At 35.0% G+C, this 13,968-nt stretch overlaps 1 protein-coding gene across 1 annotated transcript; it reads left to right on the top strand.

Annotated features, from left to right (window-relative positions):
- Nucleotides 1-8,414: 8,414 nt before the first annotated feature.
- Nucleotides 8,415-13,123, top strand: LOC107487771 (upstream activation factor subunit spp27). Its single transcript, XM_016108465.3, has 6 exons — nucleotides 8,415-9,126; nucleotides 10,590-10,707; nucleotides 10,854-11,028; nucleotides 11,401-11,481; nucleotides 11,835-12,010; nucleotides 12,643-13,123. The coding sequence occupies exons 1-6, from the start codon at nucleotides 8,732-8,734 to the stop codon at nucleotides 12,766-12,768; spliced, it is 1,071 nt and encodes a 356-aa protein (XP_015963951.1). The 5' UTR covers nucleotides 8,415-8,731; the 3' UTR covers nucleotides 12,769-13,123.
- Nucleotides 13,124-13,968: the final 845 nt, after the last annotated feature.

The raw sequence follows: 13,968 nt of genomic DNA, 5'->3' as shown, positions 1-13,968 counted from the left end.
TCTTCTTATTATTCATTGCTATTCTCTCATTGGCCCTTCTTACCCTCAACCAATCAAGCCCGTTCCACCTGGCATCGACATTGGTCTATTCGGTTAGGTGCTTGATTATGACACCCACTTTTTTTTCTCTCTCTCATTATCGTCTACTTCGCATAGAGTAGACTAGAGGAAGGAGGGAAGAGAAGAAAAGAGAAGACAGAGAAGAAAGGAGGAGAGAAAGACGAAGAGAAGAGGAGGGGGAGGAAAGAGGTTGGAAGAGATGAATGCAATGCGATGATTTGTGATCTTAGCTTGAAGCTTTATTGGATAGAAAAAGTAATCTAAGCTAATAAGCTTCAAGTCTTCTTAGTTCTTAGCTAGCTAGTAGCTCTAATGTTGGCAACAGTGTATTAATTACAATTTTAGTCTTTTAAGTATGTATCAAAAAATTTATTTTGTTTTTAATTTTTTTACATATAAAATCGTGTTTAAGATTCAAGGTAATTTTAAAAAAAGAAATTTTACTTAAATTTTAAAATTTTAAATTAAATTATTTTTAACTAAAAATTGTAAAATAAAAAAAACAAAAAAATCATTAATAAAAAAAATTACAAAAATATACAATATTCAACAATAACTCAATATTCAAATTCAAGAACAACAATAATATATAACAATTACAGTTGTTGTGCTTTCATTTATATTTTTACTGGTGAGTCTGGCTCCTACCGCCTCTACCTCTTGTTCTGCTAGTCATTGAAAAGGATCATATAAAAAAGTGTTATCTATAAATGTTTTTAAATTATGTGTTTCAGAATCATAAGTAACCAAAGTTTTTACTGTTGATAAATCATCTTCTGCGCTCCCAATGTGCTCTTCAATTTCTGCCGCATGCTTTTGTTTCCTTGCTTGGATTGATCTATCATTTTATAAGATTTCTTATTTTAAAAATTAACAAAAGGATTTTGTTAAAACTCAATTTCTTAATTTCATTCAATTATGATAACATACAATCGCTATTAATTGCTCAAATGCAACCTGCTATCTTTTTTGAGTGGCTTCTTTCTCCTCCACCAGCTGTCTGTGGCACCTCAAAGCTTCAGCATCCTTTTCATCCGCCATGCCAAGATTTCTCTCTCTAACCCATAAACACACTGCCATTAGGGTACCTATCCACTGCCTTTCATGGTTTCTCCCTTGCAGTGCCTCCTTCAATTCTGCCTTCGAGGGAGAGGGAGAAGCCAGGAAAGAGCACAAGCCTTATAGCTCGAGACTCGATCGGAGGCAGAGGGCTTCTTCTTCCTCATCCATCCTGCGAAATCCTGATTTAGTGGTGGTCGGACCAGCGGAAGAACTTGACGACCTAGGCGGGGAAGGCATAAGAGAGCTTGAGGACTTTCTCAACATCAGAGGAAGTGACGAAGAGGGAGGAATCGTGGAGAGATTGGAGAGATTGCTCGATGGAGTGAGAAAGAGTGGTGGTGATGATGTGGCAAAGGGTTTTGACGGTGGGAGAGAGGGAGGAGGAGGAGTCCAAGTAGGAGAGAAAGGGCTGGGTGCAGCAGTGGTTGGGCTCTATTTCTTTTGAAGGGAAGGGTTAGGAGCTGCGATGAAGAAGAAGAGATGCTGTGAAGAAGAGAAGGGTATTTTGGTCCAAAGGACGAATTTAAAACTGCTTTGAACCTTAGGACGATTTTGTATGCAAAAAAAGGTTGGAGATGAAAAAATTTTCGACCTATACTTTAAGGACTAAAATCGTACTTAATCCTACTATATAATATTTTTGTTTTTGAACAAACGAGCTCACAACAATAAAATGGAGCAAAAGGATAAACTAGAACCCAAACTAACAGCAACCAAAATAAACAAATAGTGATATATAAAAAGGATCTCCAATGTCATCTCCAGCATTGCCATCAACAATAAAAAAGATCCACGCTACTCCACGCATTATAACTAGAAACCAATATGTGGAACACTTCTTCTATACCTGATTCCTTGTTATGAAAGATTCGACCATTCCTTTCTAGTCAGATATTCCAAACAATTGAAAAGAAACATATGAGCCACTTCGTACACTCCTCCTTCCTAGTAAATGCACCTGTCCAACTCTCAAAATATTCCTTCAGTGAACCTGAAACTGCCAATAACCTTCCAAAACCAAATAGCCAAGCACACCACATCTGCTAAGTAAAATCACAAATAATAAACAAGTGGTGAACAAATTCGGCATCTTTTTTACATAATACACATATGTTGTCACCCTGATAAACGATTCCCAATTTATACAATCTTTCTTTAATATTCACTCTGCCTATCAAAACAAACCAAGTGAATAATTCCACTCTTAGTGGAACCAAGCCTTTCCATATAGTTCTGGTGAAACTATAACTCGTAACATCTTTCGGAAGCGTTTCTGACTGCAACACCGACACAAAATAGTTGGTAGTAAATACTCCTTTCCCATCAAACTTCCAAACAACTCTATCCTCTCTATTATTTTCTAGCTTTATAGGTCTTAAAGTATCATGCAACTGATCTATTAATTTCAACTTCTACTGGTATAATTCTCACCTCCACTGGAAGTTCCAAATCCATTCTAACATATCCTAGAACCCACAATTTTCTATTACAGATCCTCTTTGGTTTGAAATAGATAAGAGTCTCAAAAAATTATCTTTTAACGAACCACTTTGTAGGCAAATATCTTCCCAAAATCGAGTCCTTCGACCATCATCTACCTCTATAGACAACTCAGAAATCATCTTATGTCTCACATTTTGGTCCTTGAACTGTAATTGACAAATATCCTTCCATGGGCCCCCTCTAATCGCAATTCTTGATTTGACAACATCAAATTGGGATTTAAACTATAACAATAGCAAACGACCTTCTTCCACAATAGATACTCCTCTTTTGAAAAATGTCACCACCACTTAAAAAGAAGTGCTGTGTTTCTAACCACGGCATCACCCACCCCCAACCCTCCCAATTTTTTTGGAGCTTGATCACATCCCACTTAACCAATGCTCAGTTGATTGGAATCAAACTCAATTTATTGAAGTTAATACTTAGCCCCAATATCACCTCAAAACACCTTAGTAGTTTTGCGTAATTTCTGATGGTCTCCTCCTCTGACGGACAGAACAATATAGTGTCATCTACAAATTGGAGATATGACAACTCTATATTATCCTTACCAACCAATAAAGGCATAATATCTCACCCACCATCCTATGCAAAATATCAACCACAAGAATGAACAAAAATGGAGACAGTAGATCATCTTGTCTCAAACCCCTCTCCATCTTAAAAGGTTTCGATGGCGAGCCATCAATCAAAATCAACATAGAAGTTGTACCAAGACACTCCCTTACCCAAACCCTCCACTGCCAACCAAAACCCATCTTCTGCAATACAATGTCCACAAAGCTCCACTTAACTCTATCATATGCCTTTTGAAAAACTAATTTAATAATTGTCGCTTTTTTCTTCCTCATCTTAAACCGTTGCACTGTTTCAAACGCAATAAGTGCACCATCATGTATTTTCCGACCTTTAACAAATGCACTATGTGTCTCACCTACTAGTCCTAACTTCACCGATCTTATCCTCCTAACAAACACTTTAGAGATTACCTTATATACACAACCCACCATGCTCATCGGCCGAAGGTTCTTGATCTCTTTGGCTCCAATAAGCTTCGGTATGAGAGTCACCCACATAATATTTGAATCTGAAGGTAGCCTGGATCTTTGAAAGAAATTCAAGACAAAAACTCTGTACTAATCTCATCCCAGCACTTTCATACCCATCACTTTCTGGAACTTTAGACGATTTACAGTCCAACATTGCCTCCATAACCTCCTCAACCATCGGCATCCTCTCTAGTGCTATAGAATCTTCTTTAGCTATTCAATTCACCAACCTATCTCTAAATCTCACAATTGGAGATCTCTCCTAACGATACAAGTCCTTATAAAACTCCCCAATAGCAATCTTAATTTTAGCTTGATTTTTTATCAACCTTCCATTAAGAACCAACGTATCAATTCTATTGTTCCTCCTTTTGAAGGATGCCAAGTTATGGAAATACCAAGTATTTTTGTCCATATCCTTTGCTTGTCTATATCGCAACATATGTTTCCAGTACACCTCTTTTCTCACGTATCATTTTTCATAATAGCTGACTAACGCCTTCCTTCTTTCTTCTATTATACCATCATAAACTCCATTGTTGGCCATATCATCTATCTTCTTTATCTCATCCTCAAAACATTGAATCCTATTGTCTATGTCACCAAATTTGTCCTTATACCATCTTTTGAGTAGGACAGTCAGAGCCTTTAGTTTATCTGTGAATTACACATCACCAAAACTTCTCCATTTATTCCTGACCATGCTTAGGAAACCCTCGTGCGTAAACCAAGAATCTAAGCTCCAGAACAGACGTGGTCTACCTCTGAATTCAGTATCCTCTACTATTATTTGGCAATGATCTGACTAACCTCTATGTCCACCTTTTAGTCTCATATCCAAAACTCTTCAACTCATTCCACACTCAACAAAACTCTATCAATAATAAGGAAGGAAAAACACCCGGGGAGGCCCAACTGACATCCAATAAAACTGAAAATTTAGAATAATATTCTATATATCTATTATATAAATATATTAGGCTATAGTAATAGTCAATCCAAAAATTCCATTATATCCCTTCTAAAAAAATCGTTCTTTTTCGTCTCGTATTTTGTAGAGATAAATGGTATGTGCAATTTTTATTTAGTTTAAGTTATCGTTGCAGCCTTGGATCGAGTTGCAGTGCTAAGAGAATCTCCTGCTTTTTTCAAAGCAGCCATCTTGCCCAACTCATAATTGGCGAATTCGTAGGTTCAATTCCTACTGGATGCACGCCAATGGGACCCTCCGGACGAAGCCAAGCCGATACATACGATAGGCGACTGGGATCACTGAATGTTATCGTAGAGTAGGTAGCGTAAGAACTCGATCGAGCACTTAGTTGGAATTGGGAGGGCGATCCTCCCGGTGAATCTGTGTCTAAAGTTCATTCCAAGCTAGACAATGTCCATGAAAAGGTAACCCAACACTCAAGGTTAGAGATCTTATCTCTGCTCTCGAGTATCGACAGGCTACTATCTGTGACCTTTGAACCATGTGAATTTTCGATCATGAAGCGGCAAGTCCACTAACTGCATATCTTGAATCCAAGACTTAAATTCTTTTGCTGACACTGTTAACTTGTCTTGACCTTTTCTCTCTTCCACCAGCACTATCTTATTAAAGTCACCCATGTAGCACACCAAAACTTGACATAAACCAGCAATATAACTTAGTTTTTCCCATACAGCAAATTTCTCTACTCTAGTATGAGCACCATATACTAAACAAAAAGCACAATAAACTTATTTTTTAGTAAAACACCTTTAACATATAACCATATCTCTCATTTGTAACAATTATTTATTCTAAACAGCATATCATCCCACATTAATAACAAACCCCAAATACACTTTTCGGCCCTACATACTCCCATCCAACGGCGTCACTCTCCCAAATACGAACTACATCAAACTTAATCACAACTTGCATCTTGGAATCAATAATTCCTAACATATTCAACTTATGTTTCTTTTTTAGGTCCTTCACCATACTCAGTTTTTCATCACCTCGTAACCCTCTAGCATTTCAAGAGCTAAAAATAATTTTAAAACTTTATTACACATATTTTTATGGTTTTTGGGCATGCACGTTATTGCTTTCTCCTTTTATTTTGCCATTCTCCTTTTTGAGCAATTTCTTCATTTTGTGCTTGAAAAATAGCCATGATATCATTATCGTCTTCTTCATTGTACTGCATCACTCCCGACTCAACTGCCAATTCACATGTTCTCCTATTTTCAAGAATTTAATATTCTCGTTCCAATTTTTTTTCATCGCATTGCTTCTCCGATTTTCATTCTCAATATCCAAGCCAGCCCCTAAATTAATTTCAGCATTACTAACATCAATTCCATCATCAACCATAATGATATGTCCTCCTCGTACCCAACTTTATTTTCCAGACTCGACACTGCTATCCTCACTATCACTATCAAAGCCGATGTCTCTAGCTGACCGAACACCCTCCATCTTAGACAAAATCGAAGCCATGGAACCGCGGTTATTCGTAGAATTGTGTACCATCATTCGTCGTTCAGGTTTAACGTCAACGGCCGAAGGCACTATGCTACGGTCACCACCAAGCACTCCATGTCCATCATCAGCGTGCCGGGCTCCATCACCATAGGAACTATGCGCGTTAGAACCAACTTCAGTTGCAGAAGAGCATATCGCGTTAGAACCAACTTCGATGAATCTATTTATGTTACGTTTAATGGTAGTTTTGGTACATTTTAAAACACAATTTGGTGTAATATAGAATTATTTTCGATGTCGTGCTTATTAGTTTTTGGTATTTTTTTGAGTCCGTTTGTCCTAAAGGTTGGGAAGATTTTTAACACACTTGAAGAAGAAACTGCTGCTTTTTTCTTATTTTTCTCTTTCATTATTGTTATTGTCATCATCGTTGTCTTCTTTTTTATATGTATAACAATTCGAATCCAAAATGTACTGAAATTTATTAATAATGAAGACACACAAACAAACTCAATTTAAAACTAGTTCATACCAAAAGTGCACCTTATTTAAATCAAGAATGCGCCAAAATTCAAATTCAGAATGTACCAAATTACTTAATGATGACGACACACAAACAAATTCAATTCAAAACAAGAACAGACCAAAAGTTCACCTTATTTAAATCAAAGATGTACCAAAATTACTTAATAGTTACTCAAAACTCCTCATCTTCCTTCTTTTTCTTCTTCTTCTTCTTCTTCATCATTATCATCTTCTTCTTTTTCTTGTTCATTTTTTTCTAAGAAGGAGAAGAAGAAAAAAACGCAGCAAGAAGAAGAAGAAGGAGGAGGATGAATGTGAATAATAAAAAAAAAGAAACCCGAAGAAGATAAAGGAGGAATGCGAAGAAGAATGAGGAAAAACGCGAAAAAGAATGAGAAGAAGAAGAAGGAGGAGGAGAAGAAAAAAAATGCGGGAACCGTTTCACATAGTTGGAGTGTGTAGTCACGCTCCACTAATGAAACCACTTTGTGTTAAACTTAACCAACTTGATTAAACTTGATTACTAAAAGGACTTGGATGTGTAGTATAACTGTTTTTTTTTTCACCAAGACTTCATTATTGCTTATCTCTTTTTGACTTTCCAAACCAAGTCATTGCTGAGTTGTCTCTTTTTTTTCTGAATAAACTATTAAAATAATACTCAAAAATTTATATTACTCACAAAATAAACTCTAAAAGATACTAATAATAAATAAATAAATTCTGAAAAAAATAAAAATACGACAAAAAAATTAAATACTAAATATATATTCTAAAAATGATTTTAGAAATCAAATTTTAATACAAAATTTTGGAATCATTATTAAAAAATAAAATTTTTTCATTCTTAAAATTTAGTAATATTTGTCAAGTAAAATTTTCTTTTGAAAAATGATTATGAATGACTATATTTTTTTTAAAAATAAAAAATCTAAAAATTAAATTTTGTTCAAAATTTTTTATGCATTTTTTAATATTTTGAAGCCATTTATTAAATAAAAAAATTTGTATTGTTGCTTATAAAAAAATAATATTTATTAAATTTTTTGTCTCTTTTTAAATTATTTAAAAATTATTTTGTTGACAATAATCTTTTAAATTTTTTTTTGCGAACGTCTACATTTTTTAGATACTAAATTGGTAATTAATTTTTTTTTCCCAATACAAATAAACGCCACCTGCAGTTACCTTATAATTCACGATAACGATGTACTGAGGTACGATAATTCACGAAAAAAATAATGTTATTTTTGTATATAATTTTTTTGTTTATCGTTTATCATAAAAATTATATAAAAGAATACTACAAATATCTTTTCTAAAAAAATATTTTTTTGAAAGTGATACCAATAAATATCTAAGAAAGGTTACAGACTAATTGAGAACGACCCCACCCGCTTTTTATTATAGGGATTATCATTGACCCCTCTTTTTCCCCTTTATGACTAAATTGTAAAAGTATGCAAAAGTACCCAATAAAATGAAGGATGGGCCAAAAAATGAATTAGCGAAACTAGACTGGCTTTAAAACCCACTTTATGAAGGCCCAATTACGACGAGGAAACTCTAAATCACAGATCCCGTGAAAGCCCAACTTTTAGGCATGTGACAGCCGCACCAAAAATCCACCTTCTAAAGCTTATCCAAATACCCGAAGCTAAGGCCAGTTTGCTTTCTCGTGCAGGCAAAAACAAACAAACAAACAAGTTTTTGTTTACTTGCGCAACCAGACAAGCTAGTGGAGGGGTAGATTCATGAATTAGAGAAGAATCACAGGGGCAAATTAGTAAACCGAAAGGGTTGGCAAATGCCATGTAAATTGGCACGTGTGGTGGTAACTGCATCCTCCATGGAATCCATATTCCTTAACGAGTAACGAGAAACGGGCGAAGCGAGAGAGAGAAGCATTTTATATATTTCCAATTGTGTCCTTGCCTGGGGTAACCTCGTCTTCCCCAAATTCGCTTTTTGTGTGAGAGACTGAGTCAGAGTGGGTGAGTCAGCCGCGGCCAGCGAACTCGTTCAAGCATTGAAAGAGGGGGGAAAACAGGATTAACTCGGTTCTTTGAGAATGGTATCCGAATCGGAGCTCATCGGGCGCCTCCGCGAGTTCCTACGTAGCTCCGACCTAAACACCACCACAACCGCCACCGTCCGCCGCCAGCTCGAGGCCGATTTCGGAATCGATTTGTCCGATAGGAAGGCATTCATTCGGGAACAGGTGGACTTGTTCCTTCAGAGCGAGCACAACCATCCACAGGAACAAGAACAAGAGGAACCGCAACCGGCAGATGAAGATGACGAAGAAGAAAAAGATGAAGAGACCGATAAACCCGAACGAAGCCGGGGTTCTGATTCCAAGGGAGAAACGGAAGAAGAAGAAGAAGAAGAAGAAGAAGACGATGATGAAGACGAAGAGGAACAGAAATCCAAAAATGCTCGGAATGGGAAGAAGAATAAAGGACGGTTAGTTAGTCCTTTCTTTTCTTAATTGATTAGTTCTTTAAAACAATTACATTTTAATTTTCTGAAATTATTGCTTGATTCTACGTGAGAGAATAAATCAAATTTGATTGACAGTAACGGGCTTCTTCTTTGAGGTCATATATCTGGAACTGGGAGCAAAGATTCCCTGCCATTTCGCATTCAATGGCATCATTGGTTAATTTTTGTATTAGATATTTTGGAATTTTCGTAAGCATATTTTAGCTGGCATTTCGTTACTCCATGTTGGTATGGTATATGATCATAGACTCAGGCACATGCCTTCCGTTATTTTGAGTATTGGGGTCCACTCGAGGACTGTGTTGTGTTGCTCTGTATTGGTGATTTCTTTTCTAAAATCAATTAAATTGTGTGCTTTTCAAGTTAGTGACAAGGTTACTTGCCTTGCAGGTTTAATTTCAAGATAAAGTGTTCAGTTTTTAGCTTTTATGCTCGCACGCATATTCATCTTATACTTATACTTTGCTTTGCCAAACAATCAAATCTTGTTATTCTTTCTTATGCGTTAACGTCAATCACATATGAAGATATCATATCATTCTTTTGCCAATTTGCACTTGTAATGTGAAGTCTTAGATTACATATTTTCATAAACATTATATGGTTTATAAAGATGAGAATGGGAAGAAGGTTATGCTTTTGTAATTAATATTTCAAACATATAAAAGACTCTTAGTCTTTTAGTGCATGAATGATCAGTCACCTATGCTAGTGATTATTATGCTTAGATCCCTGAAGTGAGATGCTGATACTTATACACTTGCATGATTGCCTGCAGGAGAATTACTCCAGAGGTGGCCTTTTAGCTTGTAGAGTCTCCAAGTTAAATTCCTTCCCTGCCCCAAACAATTAATTAAACAGAAATAATGTAAAATGTTTTTTTCTGCGAAATTGTTTTTCTCTATTTTCTTTATTATACTTATAATTAATGATCTCCCAAAATTTGTGAGTTAATTACCTAAAAGACAATGCTACTTTACCTGAAACAATTGGTGTTACTTGTCTTAAAGTAAAAAATTTATACCATCATGCCTTGGAACTGCCTAGAATTGTCATATGTAAGACTTTCTTGAACACCATGACCATCATACATTAACGGTTTCTTCTTTTTTAGTTTGACCCCGTTTGCCAATAAGGATAGAAGGAAGGCGAAAATTCTTTTGCAAAAAGGTTGTAGTCTTCAAAATATCTAATGCAATATTCAACTTTTTAACTAGACAAGCTGCATAAAGAAATTTTGTATTACACTGATTCAAGTATCTTACAGATACTAATAGAAACTTTGCACAAATGATTTGTGTAACAGAACTGTTATGTTAATGTTTACATATAAGTAAGTGTTGTAATATGTACATGTATAGGTGTAATATTTTGCATGGGAAGGATCCATTGTTTTAATAAATGCTGTTTCATCTGTGTTTCAGATCTAACAAGGAAGGTAGTGAGGTTGTAAAAAAACGAGGTGGCGGTTTTTGTAAACTATGTAGCCTGTCTCCACAACTTCAGAAATTCACTGGAGCACCAGAAATGGCCAGGACTGAGGTATCTTTCCTTTTTTCGCAACCGGAAAAAAAATGATAGTGGGATAGGTCACTCCAGTTGTATCTGGGAGGGTACCTAAAATTGATGTAATTCCGTGTCCAGCTTTTTGACATCTTCCCTTTTCTTTTTGGGGGGGTTGGTCTTAGGTTGTTAAGCAATTATGGGCCTATATTAGGGAGAACAATTTGCAAGATGCAAACAATAGGCGAAATATCATTTGTGATGAACCATTGCGAGCTATTTTTGGTGTCGATTCCATCAACATGTTCCAAATGAATAAAGCACTAACAAAGCATATCTGGCCATTAGATTCAGATGACGGTATGCACCTGCAACCTTGTTCTTCCATTTACTGGTTCTTATGTTATTCGCCAATAAGATGTATATTCCTTTCGATTGTTATCTTCCATTGTGCTTGTCTGGCAAGATTTGTAATCCTTTTTTAAATTTCATTGTGTAATGTTCTTATGATTATGTGGGTTCTAATATTTTGAAACTGTCTTCTCTTTTTAAGAGTTACTCTTTTAAAGCATTTTTCTTGTATCGTATTTTTAAGCATGATATAATTATACTCCTGTAACCATTGTTCTATGACATTGTGACTTGATCTCCCTTCAGGCCCTTTTCTTAGTCCTGTAGTTTTCTCTTAAGATAACTTGAATAATAATGTTTAAACTGTTTATCTTGATGTAGTTATCCCGGTGAAGACAGCACCAAAGGAAAAGGAAAAGGAGAAGGAAAAGGAAAAGCAGAAGAAACATGAGAGAGAAGGCGGTATGAATAATTCATTGGGCTAATCTTATACATTATTTGCATACAGATCAGAGTCATTTCCTTGCGAATTATAGAGTTTTGCTTCTGTTATTTTATAGTAGTTTACTTTGTTACTTTTAATTGTATTTTGATTGCTTAGATTATTCCGTATTTGTATTAACTATTAAGTGGGGGCCCGGGTGGGTGAAATGAGTTATCACTTATATTTGGAAATTAAAATCATTAGACGCACAATCTTATTTTTTTGGGGGTAACTCATGGTATATGGTAGTGGTTTTCGTGTTGTTATACTTGTTGATACAAGTTTTATATGAAAATAGCATGTTCACTGCATCCTTTACCTACTCTGACAGAATCAGAGGAACCAAAGAAAAAGGAAAAACGTCAGAAGGGAGGGAAATCAGGTTTTCTTGCACCTCTTCAACTATCTGATGCCCTTGTAAATTTCCTTGGTACTGGAGAAAGTGAGTTATCAAGAGCTGAGGTTATAAAAAGAATGTGGGATTACATAAAAGGAAACAACCTTCAGGTATGTCACTTCTTTAAGTTGTTCACTAGCCGGATACATTGTTTAATTAAAGCTCTAATGATCTCTCCTTTAAATAGCATTTCAAAAGCTTGAAAAGACGTATTCAAACCATCTTACATTTTTGGCTGCATAACATAATATTAGCTACATGAAAGTTATCATAGCCATTTCAAATGGCACACCTCAAGCAATGCAATGTTCAGATTTCTAGATAGCTTGTGCCATATGCAGTGTTGTGGAACTCAATATGCAGAATTGTGTTTCACCAAAGGCCTCTGACTTCTCTTAATCAAGTTAATCAGTGCTGTTTGACTTTATCATATTCTTCTACAAATGATTCAAATAAACTTCCTGTTACAGCCTTTAGAGAGCCTAGAATTTGATAACAAATTCAATAGGTATATTCATTGTGACCCATGAATCAGTTGGCCAGAACTTCTATCATGCATTTGCGATGTCGATGCAAGATTCATCATTTCATTGAACTTAAGATTTACAAATAATTTTGATTTCTTTTTTCTTTTCAAATTCAATCACACTTAAGCTGCATGTCCATACTTAATGTAGCTTTGTTATTATGCGGTACATGCTGGGTAAAACACCTGTTCTGAAGTTTATTTGGTTTTGTGAAGGATCCTTCTGACAAGAGGAAAATAATATGTGACAAGAAGCTGAAAGAGCTCTTCGATCTTGACACCTTCACTGGCTTCACTGTTACCAAACTGCTGGCTCCTCATTTTATAAAGGCAGAGCAATAAACTGCTTGTAAATTGTGGTTCGGTCAAGCATGTCAAAATCGGGTGGGAAATTTCGTACCTCAAATTAGTTTTGGAATGTCTTTTATCTATGTTTTTGGCATGGTCTGCCCACAGGTGAAATAGAAGTAGTAGAATGACACAGATTTTCAGTAAATTTTTGTACAAGATTTTAATGTCACATGACCTTTTTATTTATTCTTTTCCTTCTTTTCAATATCGTGTTTTGCCGCTTGGCATCCTAAAAGTTTTGTATTTTTCTACCTTCGTAGTTCTAAGGTTGCAAGGATAATGTTGTCTTCATACAATACTGACTGACAATATAGAAACCTAGAAATCAAAAGAGAAATGTTATATATACCGGTTCCTACTTCCTAGGGAGTCTAATTTGAAAGGCCATCCAAATAATAGGGCTCAAGATTGTATTCACGACTTTGTTATGAATTACTCTCCTTGTGGTTCTTAGTTCTTACGCGAAATAACTACATTTTAATTATTATTTTATACAGTCAAATTTATCGAAAAATTAAATGAAGACTTCCGTTTTTAGTTCTTAGCCTAAATTGATTGTTCTATCTCTATGGTTTGGCAAGAAGAATTACTGACCAATTTGGACTTGCTTAAGGTTGTCTTCTTGTGTTATGATTTGTAATACTTTCGAATTTCGATAACGATAACTATAGCAGCAGGTAGCATATTTGTAAATTGTGGCTAGAATACAAATTTAAAGGATTTCTCTTGGTGCGGGGATAATTTAAAGAAAAAAGAAATATGAACATTTTATTAATAGGATCACTTTTATGAAATTTTAAGTGAATACAAAGTTGATGGTACTAATAAATAAACAATTAGACCAACCTAAATTTTTAACTTTACACGCACGCGCTCGAATACATTACAACCTCTCAACTTGATTAAAATGACACTAATTTATTTATAACTAAAATAATAGAACATTACCAAAAAAAAAATTAAAATAATAGAATAAATAATCAAATTCGTTTTTAAAACATCATTCAATCGAATAATGCTAGAAATTAAGAGGGTTCAGCCAATAATAAGTATACAAATATTTTTGAATTATATTCTATACTAATTAATAACATTAATTATCATTAATTAGTGGTCATTTCATTTTTTTAAAAATACAAAATTAATAATTATTAATTGTCTCTTCTTACTCTAATTCACCTTTTATTATTT

The sequence above is a fragment of the Arachis duranensis genome, chromosome 5 (genome assembly GCF_000817695.3).
Source record: "Arachis duranensis cultivar V14167 chromosome 5, aradu.V14167.gnm2.J7QH, whole genome shotgun sequence".
NCBI lineage: Eukaryota > Viridiplantae > Streptophyta > Magnoliopsida > Fabales > Fabaceae > Arachis > Arachis duranensis.
The sequence above is the reverse complement of the archived record's forward strand: the minus strand, read 5'-3'. Positions and strand labels throughout refer to the sequence as shown.

Coding starts and splice junctions, on each gene's coding strand:
- LOC107487771 (XM_016108465.3), top strand. CDS start 8,732: ATGGTATCCGAATCGGAGCTCATCGGGCGCCTCCGCGAGTTCCTACGT. Junction 9,127..10,589: donor GGGAAGAAGAATAAAGGACG/GTTAGTTAGTCC, acceptor TCTGTGTTTCAG/ATCTAACAAGGAAGGTAGTG. Junction 12,011..12,642: donor TAAAAGGAAACAACCTTCAG/GTATGTCACTTC, acceptor GGTTTTGTGAAG/GATCCTTCTGACAAGAGGAA.